Source organism: Mya arenaria, chromosome 3 (genome assembly GCF_026914265.1).
Source record: "Mya arenaria isolate MELC-2E11 chromosome 3, ASM2691426v1".
NCBI classification, from domain to species: domain Eukaryota; kingdom Metazoa; phylum Mollusca; class Bivalvia; order Myida; family Myidae; genus Mya; species Mya arenaria.
In genome coordinates this window covers 62627630-62649630 of record NC_069124.1, presented here as the reverse complement: position 1 = coordinate 62649630, position 22001 = coordinate 62627630, and the positions used below count along the sequence as shown (strand labels likewise).

The 22001-nt window shown below is 36.2% G+C and overlaps 1 protein-coding gene across 1 annotated transcript; it reads right to left on the bottom strand.

Annotated features, from left to right (window-relative positions):
• Window positions 1-509: 509 nt before the first annotated feature.
• On the bottom strand, window positions 510-18899 carry LOC128227693 (aldehyde dehydrogenase, mitochondrial-like). The gene is made up of 12 exons (XM_052938460.1): window positions 18712-18899; window positions 11912-12016; window positions 11007-11147; window positions 6129-6258; window positions 5524-5585; window positions 4794-5036; window positions 4352-4454; window positions 3802-3986; window positions 3395-3559; window positions 3041-3198; window positions 2674-2788; window positions 510-2385 (listed from the first exon to the last, which is right to left on the bottom strand). The coding sequence occupies exons 1-12, from the start codon at window positions 18832-18834 to the stop codon at window positions 2353-2355; spliced, it is 1563 nt and encodes a 520-aa protein (XP_052794420.1). The 5' UTR covers window positions 18835-18899; the 3' UTR covers window positions 510-2352.
• Window positions 18900-22001: the final 3102 nt, after the last annotated feature.

The following is a 22001-nucleotide window of genomic DNA, read 5'->3' as shown; positions in this document are numbered from 1 at the left end:
TGTTAAACCAATGGAGATATTTACCTGTCACATAACCCTGGACAAACAACAGCATGGGAAATTAGATTCATCAATTCTTTTGTTTAACAACAAGCAATTATCGAGGGCAGGCATAATCTGATTTAGGCATCATATATATTTCGCAAACCCATCATGCACCCCATGGAAAGGGTTTAACTTTGGACCCTTTCATTGGCCTGCCTTGTATCCATTGATAGCGTTTGAAATCTGAAGGGGGTATTAGTACCATTGGCATTGACACACCACACTATATTCATCGCTGGTTTCGCAGAAATTTGGGTACAAAATTACTCCTTTGGCGAAAAGTCACACTTGGGGATGTGACGGGGTCAAGCCATAATGCAGCCATTATAGGGTGCAGGCAAACCTTTATAAACTCAACAACAACAACACACCACAGTATAACATGTCGCAGTTGCTTTGAACTCCTTTATTTATGAGACTTGATGACCTATTTTTCCTGTAACTTTATTTGCTAAAAGATTAAATCAGCACCTCATACTTTTATTCAGGATTCTTTCAAAGTAAAACTTGTTACATAATAAATTGTTAAAAAGAAATCTAGTTAAAACACACACCAAATAATGGTCCCTTTCACATAAAAATATCACAATATCAAACTATTACACAATCATGCAAGTGCATTACTGGTACATGTTAATGAAAATTAGTTCTGCCTGTCAAGGCCATTAACCTGTTTTTTTATGTACCCGGTATTCAAATGTTAATCTCTTCTGAAAAAAACATAACATGGTAATCTGGTCTGACATAAACTTAGTATTATGAAAATAATGTTAAAAAAGTAGATTAGAAACTGTGGGACCATACAGATTACACAACAATACACAGCTACTCTTAAAAGGTTCCTCGTAAGATAAAAACAAAATTTCAAATTGTCAACATTGAATTAGAGGATGTCAAGGTATTATTATTTATTGGTTGTTGTTTTTTGCAAATTGTTGTGGGGTGTTGGAAGAAACTTTATAATAAGTTATCATTTATTGTTGTTATGTATCTGAGTAATAAAGCTTTCAAGAGACCTAATTTAACCTCTTACTTATTTTTGTGTTCCTAAATATAAACCTATAACTAAGCCAAAGCTGAGACTGCCCCTTTAAGAATAAAGCATTAAATGCTGTAATAAGAAAAATACAATTGAACTGCACACTTTTAATACAGGTAGTTATATGAACATGATGGAGTATTATAAAAAAAAAAATGACCCGTTTCTTAATTTTACAATGTTACTACAAGATTTTTATTCAAAGCACCAGTAGTTAATCAAGATACATTAAAACATATTTCACATCAAATATAACAAGGACATTTTATCATCTAAACATAATATCTACTTTGGCAACTAATACCAGAAGTTGTCAGAAGTTACCATATAATTATTTTAATTACAATAGTATCAGACTAGGCTGCCAAAAAGACATACACAGGTGACATATTGACAAAAGGAAGACAGCAAACATCCTGAGTAATTAATTACTGTAATACATATAGTTTAAAGTCAACACTGGTCCAACAATACTGTAATCAAATTCTTGTCACAATGCCAGATGCCTTATGTTTATATGCACTACCTTGAAACTTGGCCCATACTGGCAAACTCTTGAAAAATAACATAAATGTAAAGTAGTTAGTGACCATGCACTGGCTTCTATATCTTTTTCAGGCAAACTGGATATTTATGTTATTTGTAAACAATTCCAAAACAATGATAAAAAAACATGTGCAAGCAGTTTATCAAAAGTATATAAACTTGATAGACACCAACAATTCAAACTTAAACAGACAAAACAATTTAAAAGAAATTCATTCATGTTGTGTGCTGCTTTTTTTGTAAAAACGTTTCATTTATACAAGACATCTATATCCTCTCTAGAACACTGAATATTTCTACTGATTATGTTTATTAAGAGACATCAACTGTATCACATAGGAAATACTGATTAATAATAATACAATTTTACACTACTTTCTTTGGAAATTTTAAACAACAGACAATGGTTTTTCTTCAAAATGTACATCTGAATAGAACTACAGTAGTTACAGAGCATTATTCATGAACACATGTATAGGAATATCTTTAGTATACAATAATGCTGATTAACTTGACTATACTCATGTTCTGTTATTACAACCTTAACATTACATTTAACAATTATATAACACATGTAAGCAACTATAAACCAAACAAACCTCAAATAGAAATGCATTTTTAAAGTATTAATTGATCCCAATGGTATATGTATGAAGGGTGATTTTGCGTCTAGCCTCCATTAGCAGACATGTCATCTGAAGCTGCAGCTTTTCTCAAACAGCCTAGGAATTCTTTGTTGGAACCTTGATGATCACCTGAATAGCAGTTTCATAACAGCACATTAGCTAGTTGTATATAGCTTATCATTAGGTATTGTTTTATGTTTAGGCATTTAAATAATTCCAATACGTATGAATAAAAATGTCACTTATTTTTATAGCAACCAGTTACATAAATTGAATAGTGTCTTTTAAAAACAATAGTTGAATAAATGGACAAATTTACCTTTGTGAGACAATATTAAATTAGACGACCCAATGAAAACATACTAAGTTAATATTTTATAAATAACCCAGACCAAGAAATATGTAAGCGCTACTTACACTCTTGACCTCTGTGTAGGCCTCCAACCCATACTCTCCCAACTCCCGACCATTGCCCGACATCTTGAAGCCGCCAAATGGCGAGCAAGAGTCAAAGACATCATAGCAGTTTACCCTGCGTTAATAGAAAAAAAATATTACAATATAGATTGAAAAAAAAATGCTTGAACCAAATGAAGCATGTAAGTTCCCATATCAAGTGAATATTCGTTGATTATCAAATAATACATTTATCATAGGAACATTTTTCAGTCAAAAGCTCTAGATCAAAACTCCGTAACTTTTAACAAGCATCATTGAGAATGACTAAAAATAGCAAGAATATAAGTTATATATAAGTAATATATGAAAAGCTTTGTTGACGTACCAGACAGTCCCAGCTCGGACACTGTTGGCCACATTTAGGGCGCGGCTGATATCGTTGGTGACAACAGCAGCCGCCAGTCCATACTTGTTGATGTTGGCACGCTCAATCACCTCATCCACTGTCTTAAACTTCATGATCTGCATCACTGGTCCAAATATCTAATACAAAACAAGAGAATTCAAAGCTGTTCATTTGCATGTTAAATAAATTTTCAAGTAAAAATGTCCATCAAACCTTGGTAAAAATTAAGCTTAACTTGGAAATGGCCAATTATTATATGATCTGTTCAAAAACACAATAACAATTAATATCACAATTATTTATGTAATTTTGACACAATGCCTGTTAACTTACCTCCTCATTGGCAATGGTCATGTTATCAGCAACATCGCTGAACACTGTTGGCTGGACAAAGTACCCCTTGTCACCATAGCGACCTCCCCCTGTGATAAGGCGGGCACCTTGGTCCTTCCCCAACTTGATCATCGCAAGGATCTTGTTCATCTGGTCCTCATCTACCTAAAAGTGCAAAACAAATGCTAGAATTCTTCTTCTCATGTTTTATTGCCAATGTGTTTCATTTCTGATTGCATTAGAAACATTCATGTTTGCAGCGATCTAATATTCCAGAAGTGCATTTTTTTTGTTTTTTACAAGTTCAAAATGATGAATTATTATATCACAATTTACTAACAAAAACTCAACATGAAAATCAATTAGATTTATTTTCAGGAGGTATTCTTTTTAAGCCCCAATAATACCTGAGGTCCCTGGTCATTGTTGGGATCAAAACCATCCCCAATGGTCCGGTTCTTGGCCTTCTCCATACTTTTCTCAACAAATGCGTCATAGATACCCTCCTCCACGTAGCAGCGTGAGCCTGCCGTGCAGCACTGGCCCATGTTGAAAAACAAACCAAAATGGGCCTGATCCACCGCCATGTCCACTAGATGGGAAAAGAGGGATTTATAAATGATCATAATAACAGTTACATAATATAAGACCCTATATCACAGTGCATGAGAATGATGTATACAAAATGTCTCCATTTTACCTAAAGAATGTATAACATGTCAGTTTAAACAGGTTCCTGATAACAATGTTGAAAAAATACTCAAAATACAGATTTTGCATTATTTTTTTTATTTCTTTAGTGAAAACAAATAAGCATGTAAGAAGTTAAATGATCATACAATGATTAAAAGGTCACCGTGACTGTGAAAGACATAGCAATCCATGCAAACACATTAGCATTACAAGCATGATAAAAAAACAGAGGAAAAGCTATTGCTACTATGTGTAGGAGCTCACAGTCAGCGTCGGAAAAGATGATATTGGGACTCTTCCCTCCCAGCTCCAGGCTGACTCTCTTCAGGTTGGACTGGGCTGCGTCCGCCGCCACCATCTGGCCCACCTTGGGACAGGGAAGAGAATGGGAGGGTGTGGTAATGTACTTCTATGTTTTCTGCTATCATGTACAAGTGAAATGAGTTGTGTCAAACTGACAGTTACTGTAAAGAACTATTTGTTTCTGAAAACCATGAGGGCAAAACAGTAAATCCCTACTTCAGCCCTTTATAAAACCTAAAAATTGTTTCAGATTTTGGGCTCTCTTTTTTTTTGTTCCTTGTGCCAATTTTCTCACCCAGATTTTTGGTTATTCTAACACAGTTTCCATTGAATTTTTGTATGTTATCAGATACTGAAAAGACACTTCAAGATTGGTACATGTAATTCTATTTCGGTATGTTACCTCAGTTGAGCCAGTAAAGGCAACCTTGTCAACTTCAGGGTGCCTGGAAATAGCAGCCCCTGCGGTGGGGCCGTAGCCTGGTATTATGTTAAGCACCCCTTCAGGGAGGCCAGCCTCCTTGAACAATGAGGCAATATGGAGGCCGGATAGGGGTGTCTGTTCTGCCAGCTTCATGACAACTGTGTTACCTAGCGACAGGGCAGGTGCTAGCTTCCATGCCTGCATCAGCAGGGGAAAATTCCACTAAAAAAAGCAATTATTCAGATGATCTTCCAATTAAGTAATCATATCTCACTAAAAACTCTTTGATTTCTTATTTATAATATTATTATTTTCTATTAAACATTTTAAATCTTTAGCATATCTTTAACAGAGCCATTGTTTATCAATTCTTCGTTTAGCTAACAAAATCACACTATCAGAAGAAAACAAGAATTGAAAGAAGGTTTCTTTAAAGCCTGCTAATGGCACGGTGAACAAAATATAAGCTATCCAGACAAGATACACATAAATGTATCACACAGTTAAATGAGTTAATAATATTTTGTTCTAACAAAAAAAGAGTAACACATATTGTTTTTCTTTTGGCAATTCATCATTTAAGAATAGAAAATCAAAGGTCTTGAAGATATGTGTATTATCATAAAATATAACTTTTGTATGTAAAAAATTAAATGTCAATTTCCTTTGGTCATGAAATTAAAAATAAAGATATCTATGGAGATCATACAGGGATAATCTGTCCACACACACCAACTGGCTCATGTCTCGTGTAGCAGAAAAAGTCTCCCCCTGAAATTAGGTTTCACCATTACGTCTGTATCATGCACACTGTAAAAAAATACTATGAAGATATAAAAGGACGAACACAATCCTTCAGTGTAACAAGAGCTTGCAATAGGCAATCTTCATATTTTTGAAATTACAATGTACCCATATGACTAAACATTTATCTCAAAAACCAAATTCTGAAGCTCAAAAAACAAACTATTGTATAAAGTCTATGATAAAATAGAGACAGGTATATCAGAGTGAGTTAGTTTCTAATCTTAAACCTTTTCACCTAACTAGACTCAAGTGCAATACACTCTCTTTATTTACACTATTAACTAGAAGTTGGTCACATAATAATTCATGAGTTAAAGGAGATTATATTCTGATAACAGCTGTACACCCTATATAATGACCCTTAACCAAACAAAATTTTGTTTTGTATGATATAAAGGATGTTCAATGAAATTTTTTTTTCAACAGATTCAGCATTCTAATGCCTTAAAAATCAGAATCTTAGCAAATAATGTCCATAACCTGGGTTGTATTAACATTTATACTCACAAATGGGGATAGTTTTGCCATGGTTCTTGTCTGCCCAACCAGCATAGTACCGGTAGCAGCGGAGGACAAGCTCCAGGTCAACATTGTATGCCACCTGGAATGGCTTCCCATTGTCCAGTGTTTCCAACTCCTATAAGGGATATAACACAAATTTTCAGACAAATAACATGGTAGGAAGATAGTTTAGTTTGAATAGTGCATGACAAGGATATAATCATTTTACATGCATCATGATGATTGAATGACATATTCCACTCAATTACAACAAAATACATGTAGGAATTGCTCAAAAGCATTTAAAATACTTTCTTTGCCCTTATTTACAAACAAAAGCTGTGCAATTGGGCGCCTTTTCCTATAGTAAACAATTAGAAAAAAAATTCAGATGCCGGTTTGGATGAAATGAACGCATTGCTGCTTGAGTTGATCATATTCACATGTAATTTTCATTTTTTATCAAAATTTAAGTGGCTTCCCACCAAGACACAAATTACTACAACCCAACCTACAAGGATAAAATCATTCTAGTTTGATGCGTTTATTAGCAATTGGCTGTTTGATGAGATGAATGTAATTCCTTAATAAAATTGTTCACAAATTAACTTTAATGTAATGTATAAATTCATATTCCAATTCGGTATTCCAATTCCGATATATTAGTTTCTTATGAGGTCATTAAAAAATTTTGGGAGTATACTTCACATTTCTGTTCATATTAAACAATTTCATCAGTGACTGTCACTGTATTAGTTTACATGTCTCTACATGTGCATAGAATAAGCAGTGATTTTTTAATGAACATGCATTGAAGATATGTACTGTTAGTAAAGCAAAATATGACTATACCCTCAGCTGGAAAAAAATGTACTGTTAGAGAAACAAAATATGAACATTTCCTCAGCTTGACATATATCCAGTGTGTACGTGTGATGCATGCATAAGAAAGGTGAAGCCATCAATAATTTATTAAACTAATCTAAAAGCAGTGTAATGTTATATAACACCCAACTATTTGTTTTATAATACCACTTGTCAAAATATCCTTATCAGATAGTTTGGTACTGAAGTCTCTGCAATCAAAATAATGACGCATTACAATCTGGACAATGACACATTACAATCTGACACATTGCAATATGGACAATGACACATTGCAATCTGACACATTACAATATGGACAATGATGCATTACAATCTGGACAATGACACATTACAATCTGACACATTACAATATGGACAATGACACATTACAATCTGACACATTGCAATATGGACAATGACACATTACAATCTGGACAATGACACATTGCAATCTGACACATTGCAATATGGACAATGACACATTGCAATCCGGACAATGACACATTACAATCTGGACAATGACACATCACAATCTGGACAATGACACATTGCAATCTGAACAATGACACATTACAATCTGGACAATGACACATTACAATCAGGATAATGACACATAATCAATCACAACAATGCCACATTTAAATCTGGACAATAACACATTACAATCTGGACAATGCCTCATTATAATCTGGACAATGACACATTACTATTTAGACAATGACATATTGCAGTCTTGAAAATGGCTTTACAACCTGGACACTGATAATAAGCAATCTCAGAACAAAATAAATGGCACTTTGTGTCCTACATGTATAAAAATACATTCAACTGTGAAGAAAACATAATAATCTAATATGGACACTCTGGAGAATGATGCATTACGATCTGGACAATGACACATTGCAATCTGGACAATGACGCATTACAATATGGACAATGACACATATCAATCTGGACAATGACACATAGCAATCTGGACAATGACACATAGCAATCTGGACAATGACACATTGCAATCTGGACAATGACACATAGCAATCTGGACAATGACACATTGCAATCTGGACAATGACACATAGCAATCTAGACAATGACCCATTGCAATCTGGACAATGAGGCATTACAATATGAACAATGACACATATCAATCTGGACAATGACACATAGCAATCTGGACAATGACACATTGTAATCAATCTGGACAATGATACATTGTAATCCGGACAATGATATATTGTAATCAATCTGGACAATGATACATTGTAATCCGGACAATAACACTAGGCAATCTGGACAATAACACATATCAATCTGGACAATGACACTTAGCAATCTGGATAATGACACATTGCAATCTGGACAATGAGGCATTACAATATGAACAATGACACATAACAATCTGAACAATGACACATAGCAATCTGGACAATGATACATTGTAATCAATCTGGACAATGATACATTGTAATCAATCTGGACAATGATACATTGTAATCAATCTGGACAATGATACATTGTAGTCAATCTGGACGTAATCAATCTAGACAATGACACATAGCAATCTGGACAATGATACATTGTAATCAATCTGGACAATGATACATTGTAATCAATCTGGACAATGATACATTGTAGTCAATCTGGACGTAATCAATCTAGACAATGACACATAGCAATCTGGTCAATGATACATTGTAATCAATCTGGACAATGATACATTGTAATCCGGACAATAACACTAGGCAATCTGGACAATAACACATATCAATCTGGACAATGACACATAGCAATCTGGATAATGACACATTGCAATCTGGACAATGAGGCATTACAATATGAACAATGACACATATCAATCTGGACAATGACACATAGCAATCTGGACAATGACACATTGTAATCAATCTGGACAATGATACATTGTAATCAATCTGGACAATGATACATTGTAATCAATCTGGACAATGATACATTGTAGTCAATCTGGACGTAATCAATCTAGACAATGACACATAGCAATCTGGACAATGATACATTGTAATCAATCTGGACAATGATACATTGTAATCAATCTGGACAATGATACATTGTAGTCAATCTGGACGTAATCAATCTAGACAATGACACATAGCAATCTGGTCAATGATACATTGTAATCAATCTGGACAATGATACATTGTAATCTGGACAATGACACATCACAATATGGACAATAACACATATCAATCTGGACAATGACACTTAGCAATCTGGACAATGACACTGAGCAATCTGGACAATGACACATTGCAATCTGGACAATGACACATATCAATCTGGACAATGACACTTAGCAATCTGGACATTGACACATTGCAATCTGGACAATGACACCTAATTATCAATCTGGACAATGACACTTTGCAATCTGGACAATGACTTTACAATCTGGACAATGACACACATTACAATATTGACAATGACACATATCAATCTGGACAATGGCACACATTACAATCTGGACAATGACACATATCAATATGGACAATGACACATATCAATCTGGACAATGACACATATCAATCTGGATAATAACACATCACAATCTAGACACTGACACATCACAATATGGATAATGACACATCAAAATCTGGACAATTACACACATTGCAATCTAGATAATGACACATATCAATCTGGATAATGACACATATCAATCTGGACAGTGACGCATCACAAAATGGACAATAACACATTGCAATCTGGACAATAACACACATTACAATCTAGATAATGACACATATCAATCTGGACAATGACACATATCAATCTGGACAATGACACTGAGCAATCTGGACAATGACACTGAGCAATCTGGACAATGACACATTGCAATCTGGACAATGACACATAATTATCAATCTGGACAATGACTTTACAATCTGGACAATGACACACATTACAATATGGACAATGACACATATCAATCTGGACAATGGCACACATCACAATCTGGACAATGACACATATCAATCTGGACAATGACACATTGCAATATGGACAATGACACATATCAATCTGGACAATGACACATATCAATCTGGATAATGACACATCACAATCTGGACAATGACACATCACAATATGGACAATGACACAACACAATCTGGATAATTACACACATTACAACCTACATAATGACACATATCAATCTTGATAATGACACATATCAATCTGGACAGTGACGCATCGCAATATGGACAATAACACATTGCAATCTGGACAATAACACACATTACAATCTAGATAATGACACATATCAATCTGGATAATGACACATATCAATCTGGACATATCAATCTGGACAATGACACATATCAATCTGGACAATAACACATTACAATCTGGACAATGACACATTGCAATCTGGACAATGACACAATACAATTATGGACAATGACACATTGCAATCTAGACAATGACACATTACAATCTGGACAATGACACATTACAATCTAGACAATGACACATTGCAATCTGGACAATGACACACATTACAATCTGGATAATGACACACTTTCCAATCTGGACAATGAAACATATTAATATGGAAAATACCACATTGCAATCTGACCAATTACACGTTGCAATCTGGACTTTGACTTTACAATCTGGACACTGATAATAAGCAATCTCAGAACAAGATAAATGGCCCTTTGTGTCCTACATGTATAAAATGTTTACAAATATAAAGTAAACATAAAAATATTATACTTGCTCTTGTCAATTTGGAGAAGTACTTCTAAATTAAATGGTTTTGCATGTGATATTAAAATAAGATTAATTAGTCTGAAAAAACATCAATTTAAAATAAAAAGGTAAGGAGCTTAAGAGGTATAGGTGCCTTACCCATAGGTCTGAGATTGCAACCATTAAATTTGTTTCTACCCATGAACCTGACTTGCTGGCCAATCATGAAATGAACACCAATACAAACTAAGGTTCATCAGTTGCTTAGACAAACAGTGAGTCACTCACAGCCAGGTACTTGCGGTCCCTCTCAATAAGATCTGCCACTCTGTTCATGAGATACCCGCGTTCCCCTGCATCCATCCTGCGCCAAGGAGAACCAAGCTTGAAGGCATCCTGTGCAGCCTTTACTGCTATGTCTACGTCAACCTGAGAGAATGCAGAATGTATACCGGGTACTGATAGTAATAATAACATGGTAATCTGCAATGGAAGCACATGTTCATAATAGGGTATCACAGACTGCACAATGTAAACAATGTTCTTAAACAATTCTGAGACATTGCTGAATATCAAAATAACAATTCCATGAGGTTTCAATAACACTATAATAACACTTCTACCCTGGGATGTTATAATACCTTAATTTTGATTAAGCCTATTTAGCTAACAGTTATAACAAAACTGTCACAGTTGTACACCTGGCAGCAAATCAAACCTTCCATATCTTGGTCATGCACCAGTCAATCGTAACCACGGCCCCCCCAGGTCCGGGGATATACTGGGGATAGCCGGGGAAATGGGCCGTGTTTTTACCTTCCAGGTGGCTCCCCCAGTGCTGGGTTAATGCGATGGTTTTGTCTTTGAGCCAAAAATAGTGGGGAATGGGCCTTACCTAGGGTCCCTGGTGTGCGGGGCATTTGGCTGGGAGTTTACCAGCAGTTCCTCCCGGCAGGATGGGGATTTTCCCGGGCTTGACTGGACCAAAAGTCAAAGTCCCTGCTATTCCCTGAACCTTTTGGGGCTGTGGTTACAATTGACTGGTGCATAAGTAGCCAATGTGCTAGTCATTAGTACATGTGTCTAAATTACTAATTATATTTGAAGATTAATCAGAAAGAGCCATTAAAAACAGAAGGCTGTTACTTCCAGGACCTTATGCAATTCTCAAAATCATGATTGATTATGCTTACTTTGTCTCCCTCTGCGACATGACAGATGACCTCCCCAGTGGCGGGGTTAACTGTGGGGAAAGTTTTACCACTCACTGCATCGCGCCACTCATTGTTGATGAAAACCTGAAAATTAATTAGCTTTGATAACACAGAATTATATGTAACATCTTGAGTTTTCAAACATTACATTTTTAATGATAAGTTGAATTCATGTTCATAACAAGAGCTGTCACAGTATGTGACGAATGCCCCAGAATGTGACATTGACCTATGAACAAGGTCAGTACATGAAAAGTTAAAGATCAAACAAATACATATGGCAAGTTATTTTAAATTGCCTCTGAACATAAAAAAATACCACCCATACTTGACAACCTACATTCTTATGTCCTTATATTCAGCATTCCATTGTGAATAAACACAAAGTGTATCTTTCACCTTAGAGGTAGGGACATGGGTCTTGCACGTGACACGTCATCTTGGTATGTTGAACACATGTGGCAAGTAATTTTAAAATCTGTCAATACAAGAAAAAGTTACAGCCCGGACATAACAACCAATACTCTGTATCCTTATATGCAGCACTCCGTTGTGAATAAACACCCAAGTGTGACCTTGACCTAAGAGGTAGGGACACGGTTCTTGCACGCGACATGTTGTCTTGGTATGTCGAACACATGTGGCAAGTTATTTTAAATTCTGTCCATACAAGGGAAAGTTACAGCCCGGACCTGACAACCTATACTCTATGTCTTTATATGCAGCATTCCATTGTGAATAAACACTAAGTGAGACCTTGACCTTAGAGGTAGGGACACGGGTCTTGCACCCGACACATCGTCTTGGTAATTCAAACACATGTGCCAAGTAATTTTAAAATCTGTCCATACAAGGGAAAGTTACACCCCGAACACGACAACCTATACTCTATGTCGTTATATGCAGCATTCCATTGTGAATAAACACCTGAGTGTGACCTTGACCTAAGAAATAGGGACACGGATTTTGCACGTGACACGTCGTCTTGGTATGCCGAACACATGTGGCAAGTTATTTCAAAATCTGTCCATACAAGGGAAAGTTGCAGCCCGGACACGACAATCTATACTCTATGTCATTATATGCAGCATTCCATTGTGAATAAACACCTAAGTGTGACCTTGACCTAAGAAATAGGGATATGGATCTTCCACGCGACACGTCGTCTTGGTATGCCGAACACATGTGGCAAGTTATTTTAAAATCTGTCCATACAAGGAAAAGTTACAGCCCGGACACAACAATATATACTCTATGTCATTAAATGCAGCATTCCATTGTGAATAAACACCTAAGTATGACCTTGACCTTAGAGGTAGGGACACGGGTCTTGCACACAACACATCGTCTTGGTAATTCAAACACATGTGCCAAGTTATTTTATAATCTGTCCATACAAGGGAAAGTTACACCCCGGACACGACAACCTATACTCTATGTCGTTATATGCAGCATGCCATTGTGAATAAACACCTGAGTGTGACCTTGACCTAAGAAATAGGGACACTGATCTTGCACGTGACACGTCGTCTTGGTATGCCAAACACATGTGGCAAGTTATTTTAAAATCTGTCCATACAAGGGAAAGTTACAGCCTGGACACGACAACCTATACTCTATGTCATTATATGCAGCATTCCATTGTGAATAAACACCTAAGTGTGACCTTTACCTTAGAGGTAGTGACACGGTTCTTGCACGCGACAGGTCGTCTTGGTATGTTGAACACATGTGGCAAGTTATTTTAAAATCTGTCCATACAAGGGAAAGTTACAGCCCGGACACGACAACCTATACTCTATGTCCTTATATGCAGCATTCCATTGTGAATAAACACTAAGTGTGACCTTGACCTTAGAGGTAGGGACACAGGTCTTGCACCGACACATTGTCTTGGTAATTCAAACACATGTGCCAAGTTATTTTATAATCTGTCCATACAAGGGAAAAATACAGCCCGGACACGACAACCTATACTCTATGTCCTTATATGCAGCATTCTATTGTGAATAAACACTAAGTGTGACCTTGACCTAAGAAATAGGGACACGGATCTAGCAGGCGACACATCGTTTTGGTATGCCGAACACATGTGGCAAGTTATTTTAAAATCTGTCCATACAAGGAAAAGTTACAGCCCGGACACGACAATCTATAATCTATGTCATTATATGCAGCATTCCATTGTGAATAAACACCTAAGTGTGACCTTGACCTTAGAGGTAGGGACACGGATCTTGCACCCGACACATCATCTTGGTATGTCAAACACATGTGGCAAGTTATTTTAAAATCTGTCCATACAAGGGAAAGTTACAGCCCAGACACGACAACCTATACTCTATGTCATTATATGCAGCATTCCATTGTGAATAAACACTAAGTGTGACCTTGACCTAAGAGGTAGGGACACAAGTTTTGCACACGACACGTCTTCTTGATATGTCGAACACATTTGGCAAGTTATTTCAAAGTCTGTCCATACAAGGGAAAGTTACAGCCCGGACACGACAACCTATAATCTATGTCCTTATATGCAGCATTCCATTGTGAATAAACACTAAGTGTGACCTTGACCTTAGAGGTAGGGACACAGGTCTTGCACCGACACATTGTCTTGGTAATTCAAACACATGTGCCAAGTTATTTTATAATCTGTCCATACAAGGGAAAAATACAGCCCGGACACGACAACCTATACTCTATGTCCTTATATGCAGCATTCTATTGTGAATAAACACTAAGTGTGACCTTGACCTAAGAAATAGGGACACGGATCTTGCACGCGACACGTTGTTTTGGTATGCCGAACACATGTGGCAAGTTATTTTAAAATCTGTCCATACAAGGAAAAGTTACAGCCCGGACACGACAATCTATACTCTATGTCATTATATGCAGCATTCCATTGTGAATAAACACCTAAGTGTGACCTTGACCTTAGAGGTAGGGACACGGATCTTGTACCCGACACATCATCTTGGTATGTCAAACACATGTGGCAAGTTATTTTAAAATCTGTCCATACAAGGGAAAGTTACAGCCCGGACACGACAACCTCTACTCTATGTCATTATATGCAGCATTCCATTGTGAATAAACACTAAGTGTGACCTTGACCTAAGAGGTAGGGACACAAGTTTTGCACACGACATGTCTTCTTGATATGCCGAAAACATGTGGCAAGTTATTTTAAAATCTGTCCATACAAGGGAAAGTTACAGCCCAGACACGACAACCTATACTCTATGTCATTATATCCAGCATGCCATTGTGAATAAACACTAAGTGTGACCTTGACCTAAGAGGTAGGGACACGGATCTTGCACGCGACACGTCGTCTTGGTATGCCGAACACATGTGGCAAGTTATTTTAAAATCTGTCCATATTATTCTGAGTTATTGAGTCGGACGGACGGACGGACAGATGGTGCGATTTTAATATGCCCACCTTCTGGGGCATAAAAATGTATTTTACAAAGGAAGGCACTTTTACCAACTGTATTACTACTTTTATTAATGTTATCAGGCCATTCATGTTCCACACCTCCATTTTACAGATTAAGTGGCAAAATGGATATTTCATGTTGGCACCCTTAATTTCCCCCCCCCCCAAAAAAAAAACCTAAACAGACTCTTTTTTCTCAACATTATAAAATTTGACCTTAAGTCTTAATACAAATGCCATTATGGCATAAAATATTTATATACTGCATGTCCTCCATTAAAGTTTGCAACAAGACTATAACTGTATTATTAAAAAAGGGAGCTAAAATCAGGCATTCTGATGTTTAAATATCTCAACCCTACATGCTGTATCTTTCCAGTAAAATGTGTGACGGATGTTTAAATGTTGAATAAGAGGCTTAAAAAAAACTACCAGTATATCAATCATACTATTAAATGGACGTTCTGATGGCATTTATATCACCTTTCAACAAATACACTTCTTTGGACCACAAAATTTAGCCATTTGCAATAGTTAGGTTACAACTTGTACAAAATTCAGCCAAGTCTTTAAAACACAACAGATACCTGCTTTTCCCCATCTTTATTGTGGATGGGTCCAGGGCCCTTAGAATTGTGAAAATAGCAACAAAATGCCTTATTTAAGAATTTACCATTTCAGTATATTTAAAACAAAGAAACAAAGCAAAGCCTCCTTTTAGATCATGGAATTTAATAATTCAAAGAGAATAGGCCTGAATTTTAAGACACCTGTATTGGTTCTACTTGTTATTATAAGTATTTCGAGTTCAATATTTGTGAACATTTTTGGGAATGTGAATGGCCATTGGGGCCAAATTTTAGCCCCATTTTCAGTTGAAAAAACCCAGAGGATAGTGGATACATAACATGCCCAAAAAAGGGCCGATAAACCCACTAGTGTAAGAAAAAGTTCAGCGCAGTGTAACATCAACTAAATTTTACCAAAAAATAATATATGTCAGACAGATACGATACGGTAACAGATACGTTAACTTTCAGAGGCAGTCATAAAACATCATGTATTAATACCTATATGCACTTGAAAAGTGTGCCTTCTAAACTGTCAAAACTATTTTCTTTCATGTGCCATATATAGCATTCTTCTTACATGCACTTCTTTATTTTTTCAGGTTGTGCAAACCCATTGAAATAAAAAAAATTAGACATTCCACAAAAGTGCTGCATTTTTTGCATGTGAGATCATTTTTGAACAATTTGTACATGACTCTGTTGCAACAGTCCGACATGTTACTAAGAATAATCTAAACATCAGAATTTTGTCATAGATTTAAGCATTGACGTCATTAAAGAATCATACTGGTTGAAAATCTTTTTGAGCTAATGTAATGACAGTACTTATTACTTATTTTACATTCTAAGAACATGTTCAATTTGCTGAAATTAATGGTTGAATTGCTCTTTAAAAATTGTAACGATCTAGTTTGTCTCAATTATTTTATGTCAGTAATTAGTATCATACATTATACGCTTTTAATGTGTACTTGACAAAATACTCAACATTCATATTGCTGCGTGTACTGTCTTACGCAACACAGCACCAGGCTTGAACCATTCATTTTCATTTAAACAATAACCTATACATGATGTTTCTGCTGTAATGTATCTGTTCTTTACTAAAATTAGCATTCAATAAAGAATGTGATTAAGACCTAGTTGTATACCTTGACATGTACAAAGGATACCAGTTATATTGTTTAAGTTCCTGTTATATTGTTAACTTTTGCTTGGTTTATTTCCTTTTGCAGGTCCACGTTATTTTTATGTCTTTTTTACCATATATCTAAACAGAGCAAATTCTATGAATAATTTCTATAACTAATTTGTGAGTCATTATGCTCTTTGTAAAGGGAAAACCCACTCCTATATAGATGATACTCCTCCTTTACTGCTTTTATCAGAATTCTGAACTTTGTTGATGGGTTGTTGATAAACCCTCTGAAAGTTTTGTCCTTTTCTGATTTGTTTGCTGTGAACAAATTATTTCTCCTTGTTTTGTTGAAGAGTTTAGGTAATTTTGGAGTTCATTAATACTATGCGAGTTGTCTGCTTTCATACCCCGAACATTCCATGAAAAGACAGCAAGACCATTGTTTGTATAAATGTTATTTAGTGTCACTGCCATATTGCACTTTCAGGCCTCGACAAATCCACTCGCCCGCTTGCATTTGCGAGTGAAAATTGAGGTCGGGCAAAAAGAAATCTAATCACACTCATCTGCCCGGCGAGCAAGATTCTCCAGATTCAATTTTTGATCCTAATTATTTTACAAAACGAAATCATTGCAATAAAATTATAATCAAATACCGGATGTAAACAGTCAAATCGAAAGTGGAAATGTGTCCTCATTTTTTATTAATCCAATGCAGTGTCGAATGCAGAGACTGTTTAATCGATTGTAGTTTTTGATAATTCTTCAGAAATCGAGGTAAACATCAACAATGATTAATTGTTAATTGTTAAATTATTTCATAACCATATTAAAATAATTATTAAAATGTTTTGAATAATTTTAATCGATTATAAGCCAGTAATAGAGGATTACTAGATATATAATTAAGTGTTTGTCTATTTTCAGATCTTGATCATTGTCAACAGAAGTTATTAAAGTGCTCAAGACAAATGGAGGCATTCTTATTTAAGTAATATACGATCTGGTTCGCGACCTCTTCATAAATAAATCGCACAGCAGTAAGTGGCCGGGTGAAATAACACTTAGTTACGATAATCGAGGGGATCAAAGTTTAACTTCTTTGAAAATGTAGAGCAAGTAATTTATGCACAGGGCAAGTAGAAGTTCAGTTTCACTTGCCCTACAGGGTCTGACTTTTTATTTTATCTTAATGATTGTTTTATGTCTTTACAAAGACCTAGAGACATGTCTGAAGGGGGCGGGTGCAGGGCCTCCATTGAATCCCCTTGGAGGGTTGAACAACTAAAATGTAGGCGGTGCACACATTCCAAAGGAACTCCATGTGAAACTAGTGGGCATCTTCATAATGGTGGACCAGTCCTCTGCATTTGCCATTTATTATCACATTAAACATTGTTAACACAACAGGTCGGTTAGTCTATTTTTCTCATCCCAACTTGCTACTTTATCTGCATAATGTTAATGCAACCGATAACTGAAGGTCTGCCTCTGTATTCTACAATTATTCAAACAGGCAATACTTTAAGCTTTTTTGAATTTGCTACATGTACGTAGCCTTGAAACGGTATCTCTAAATCTGTAGGCATGGCTGCACAATTTACCTAGACTTTGACCTCACCTGTTTGTGTTGTATATCAGGATTCCTGTTCGGCATCACGGCAGCCGACGCCATTGAGGCATTGTGATTCCTCAGTACACCAACAATTTTGTTGACATTCCGCAACTTCATCAAGGAAGCCATAGTTCCAACAGATATGTTAAAGGCGTCTTTTGTTTACAATACGCAATATAACAGTGAGCGGAATGGCCAAGGAGCTCCGAATGTATACAGACATCTCGAAACTTGCCGGAGTTGACCGAGTTGTTACGATTGGTCGGTCACAAGCCAAATTAATTCGGAAATGACTACTCGGCGTAACATTTTACTTTTTTAGTGAATAAGGGTGGTTTTACCATCTCAGACCATTTAATGGTTTGTTATATCATAAACAGATTGAACTTGCTGGATCTACTTGATCGACTTTTTTATTTACATTTCACCGCAATGTTGTATTCCTTACACTTTATCGAACAGTGGTTACGTTCAACCAATTTTATTTTTAGCTTGTGAGCTAGCCTATTGTGATCGCCCAACGTCCCTTGTCCAGAACTTAAAACATCTCCTCTGAAACCCCATGACACCCCAGCGATCACAAATTTTCTATATATCTATATAATAACATCTTTGAAAATCTGTTTCTCTTAAAGGCCTAGTTTATGCCTTCTATAAGTGCCCCCCCCCCCCCTAAATCGGGGGAAAGAAAGTACCAGGCAATTTTTCCACTTCTCATTTCTACACGAGAGTCAATTTCAGCTACACATAAACCCCTAATTGACCGAGAATCTGACCATGTGTTTAATCATGTTATCATATCTAGGGAGTTGCTGTAGTTCGGGTCAAGATTTGGAAGAATGTACTAGTATTTAATTTTGCCCAGAAAGACGTGAAGAAGTATCAAGATTTAGACATAATTAATTTAGTAAAACTTATTATTAACTTATTCTTAAACAAAAATATGTTGTTTTTAATGAGTAACATTATTTATTTTTTTAGACATATGACAGATGTTAATGAAAATGGTATGCTTAACCAACCGTTTTATTTGGAATGAAAATGTAACCTATATTACATTATATATGAATCTGGCCGTCTCACAGGTCGAATTATATTTAAGGGTATGCTTTACTAAGCGTATGGATATTGATTTTATTGGGTTCGCATTTTTTGACATAAACACACACTCTTATTATTCATTTTTAAAGCTTTGTTGTTGTTTTTTCACTATAAAAAATATTGAGTTCGTAAGTAAAAGTATACACCATGGAAATGGAAAATACAAACGAAACTTGAAATATACATCACATTGGCGAAACTGAATCTCCGAATGTTAAATTTACTTCAATTTTGTTCATATCACCATGAACACATTCTGTGTCGTTTAAAATGCATTTTCGTATAACTGATTGCGATTTGTTTTTGCAATGTTTCAGTCTAGAAAATTGCTTAGTTTTGTGTTCATCTGGCATTGTCTTCATACCGTGACCGGTGAAAGAACATATTTTGACCCACATAAAATCACGACAATGGTCGCTGTCCTTGAGTGACTCCTTTTCTGTAAAATATTGACACACACCCCACACCCCAAATAATAACATGACTCCCAACGATCTTACTGTAAAAAGGTATTTAACCCCACCGAACAATTAATACGTGTGCTCTTAAGTCTTAGTAATACAGGTGGTAATGCTGCAGCTATTGCTGTTGATACTACCACTACTGCTTCTGCTATTGCCACTGTCAACACCACCGCCACAACACCACCGTCACCACCACCACAACCACCACCACCACCGATAATGATGATGATGATGATGATGATGATGATGATGATGATGATGATGATACCCCAAAAACTACTGCCGCTCCTGCTTAATTGTTGTTGTTGTTGTTCCCACTTCTACAACAACAGCTACTTCTATTCCTTCTACTAACTATCATATAACTACTACTGCTAATGCTAGTCTTGGGTTAATCAACTATATGTTGCTGTGAATGAAGGAACTAAGCTTTTTGTATCAATGCGAAGACCCTTAGTAGGGTAAAAATGGGACTCTCGCGGCCATCTTTGGCGATTTCCCGCGTTAGCGGCCATCTTTGGCGATTTCCCGCGTTAGCGACCATGGGACTCTCGCGGCCATATTTGACGGTTTCCCGCGTTAGCGGCCATATTTAGCGATTTCGCGCGTTAGCGGTCATATTTGGCGATTTCCCGCTCTTAGCGGTTATGTTTAACCATTGTTTGAAATCCAAGACAAAGGGTCATTGTTTTTTAGTAAATCGTTAGTAGCATAAAACCTGAACTTAGATTATCAGTATTAACAGGTCCGTGGTATTAATCTTCTTGCGATTCAAGTTGGCAGCCATTGTTTTACCGGCTAATATGAGTTATAATTTGACACCATATGACTCAAACAGGAGAATGTTTGATTCCTTTTGGGATGAGAATGGAACTATGCTACCTTGGATCACCGATTTTGAAGCAATTTCCATATACGAATGGTTGCGAGATAGTCATTGACATATGACAGATTTATTAAGAAGTACCAATTTTCAAACCATAGTTGATCAGTACAATAGCCATCAAGAGATTGAAGAATTTCCGGATAGATGTAAATTCATTCCCTTTTTAACCGTATATACAGGACTTAAAGACGAGCCCATAGTACGAGAATAATCAACGTCCAAGACATTTTTTTTTTGGATTGTCGATAGTGGTATATAACAAACCGAACAAATTGGATATTGTAAGTCTGTGCTTAAACAGTTGTCTGAAGTGTTTAAAAAATACAAAAATGGATCAAGCTCAGACACGTTTTTCTAACGAGTTGCAGACATATTTGAGAGGTTTTGGTTTTGAAAATGTCTCTTGGTCACCAATAAGAAGGGAAATTACATGCACACTTGGTGATAAATTTGTCATAGTTGTGAAAGAGAGACAGCGACGCATTAAAATAATATTTAAAAAGGGTCACCAAAGTTTTCAATTACCATTTGATATTTTTGAAACTCTCTGTGATATGAAGGAAAGTGTTCAGTTGTTGGCTTCATTCTTACACGGACAGTCGAAATGACCACTTCAAAACTATTAGAGTTTGAATATAGTTCTCAAAGCATGCTATTCTATCAAGACAGACTTAAAACGTTCGACATGCGGTCACCTCAAATAGAACCAAACAAGTTCCAATTATGTTCAGCAGGATTTTATTATACTGGCAGAAATGACACAGTAGAGTGATTTTCTTGCGGTTTGCGATGACATCAGTGGCAGAAAGGAGACGAGTCGTTGTTAGAACATAGAACATATTCTC

What these genes read in the sequence shown, in the direction of transcription:
- LOC128227693 (XM_052938460.1), bottom strand. Translation starts at nt 18,834, where the DNA reads ATGGCTTCCTTGATGAAGTTGCGGAATGTCAACAAAATTGTTGGTGTA. An exon ending in CTGATATACAACACAAACAG is followed by an intron (nt 12,017 to 18,711) that starts GTGAGGTCAAAG and finishes ATTAATTTTCAG; the next exon opens with GTTTTCATCAACAATGAGTG. An exon ending in GTCCGAGCTGGGACTGTCTG is followed by an intron (nt 2,789 to 3,040) that starts GTACGTCAACAA and finishes CTATTAACGCAG; the next exon opens with GGTAAACTGCTATGATGTCT.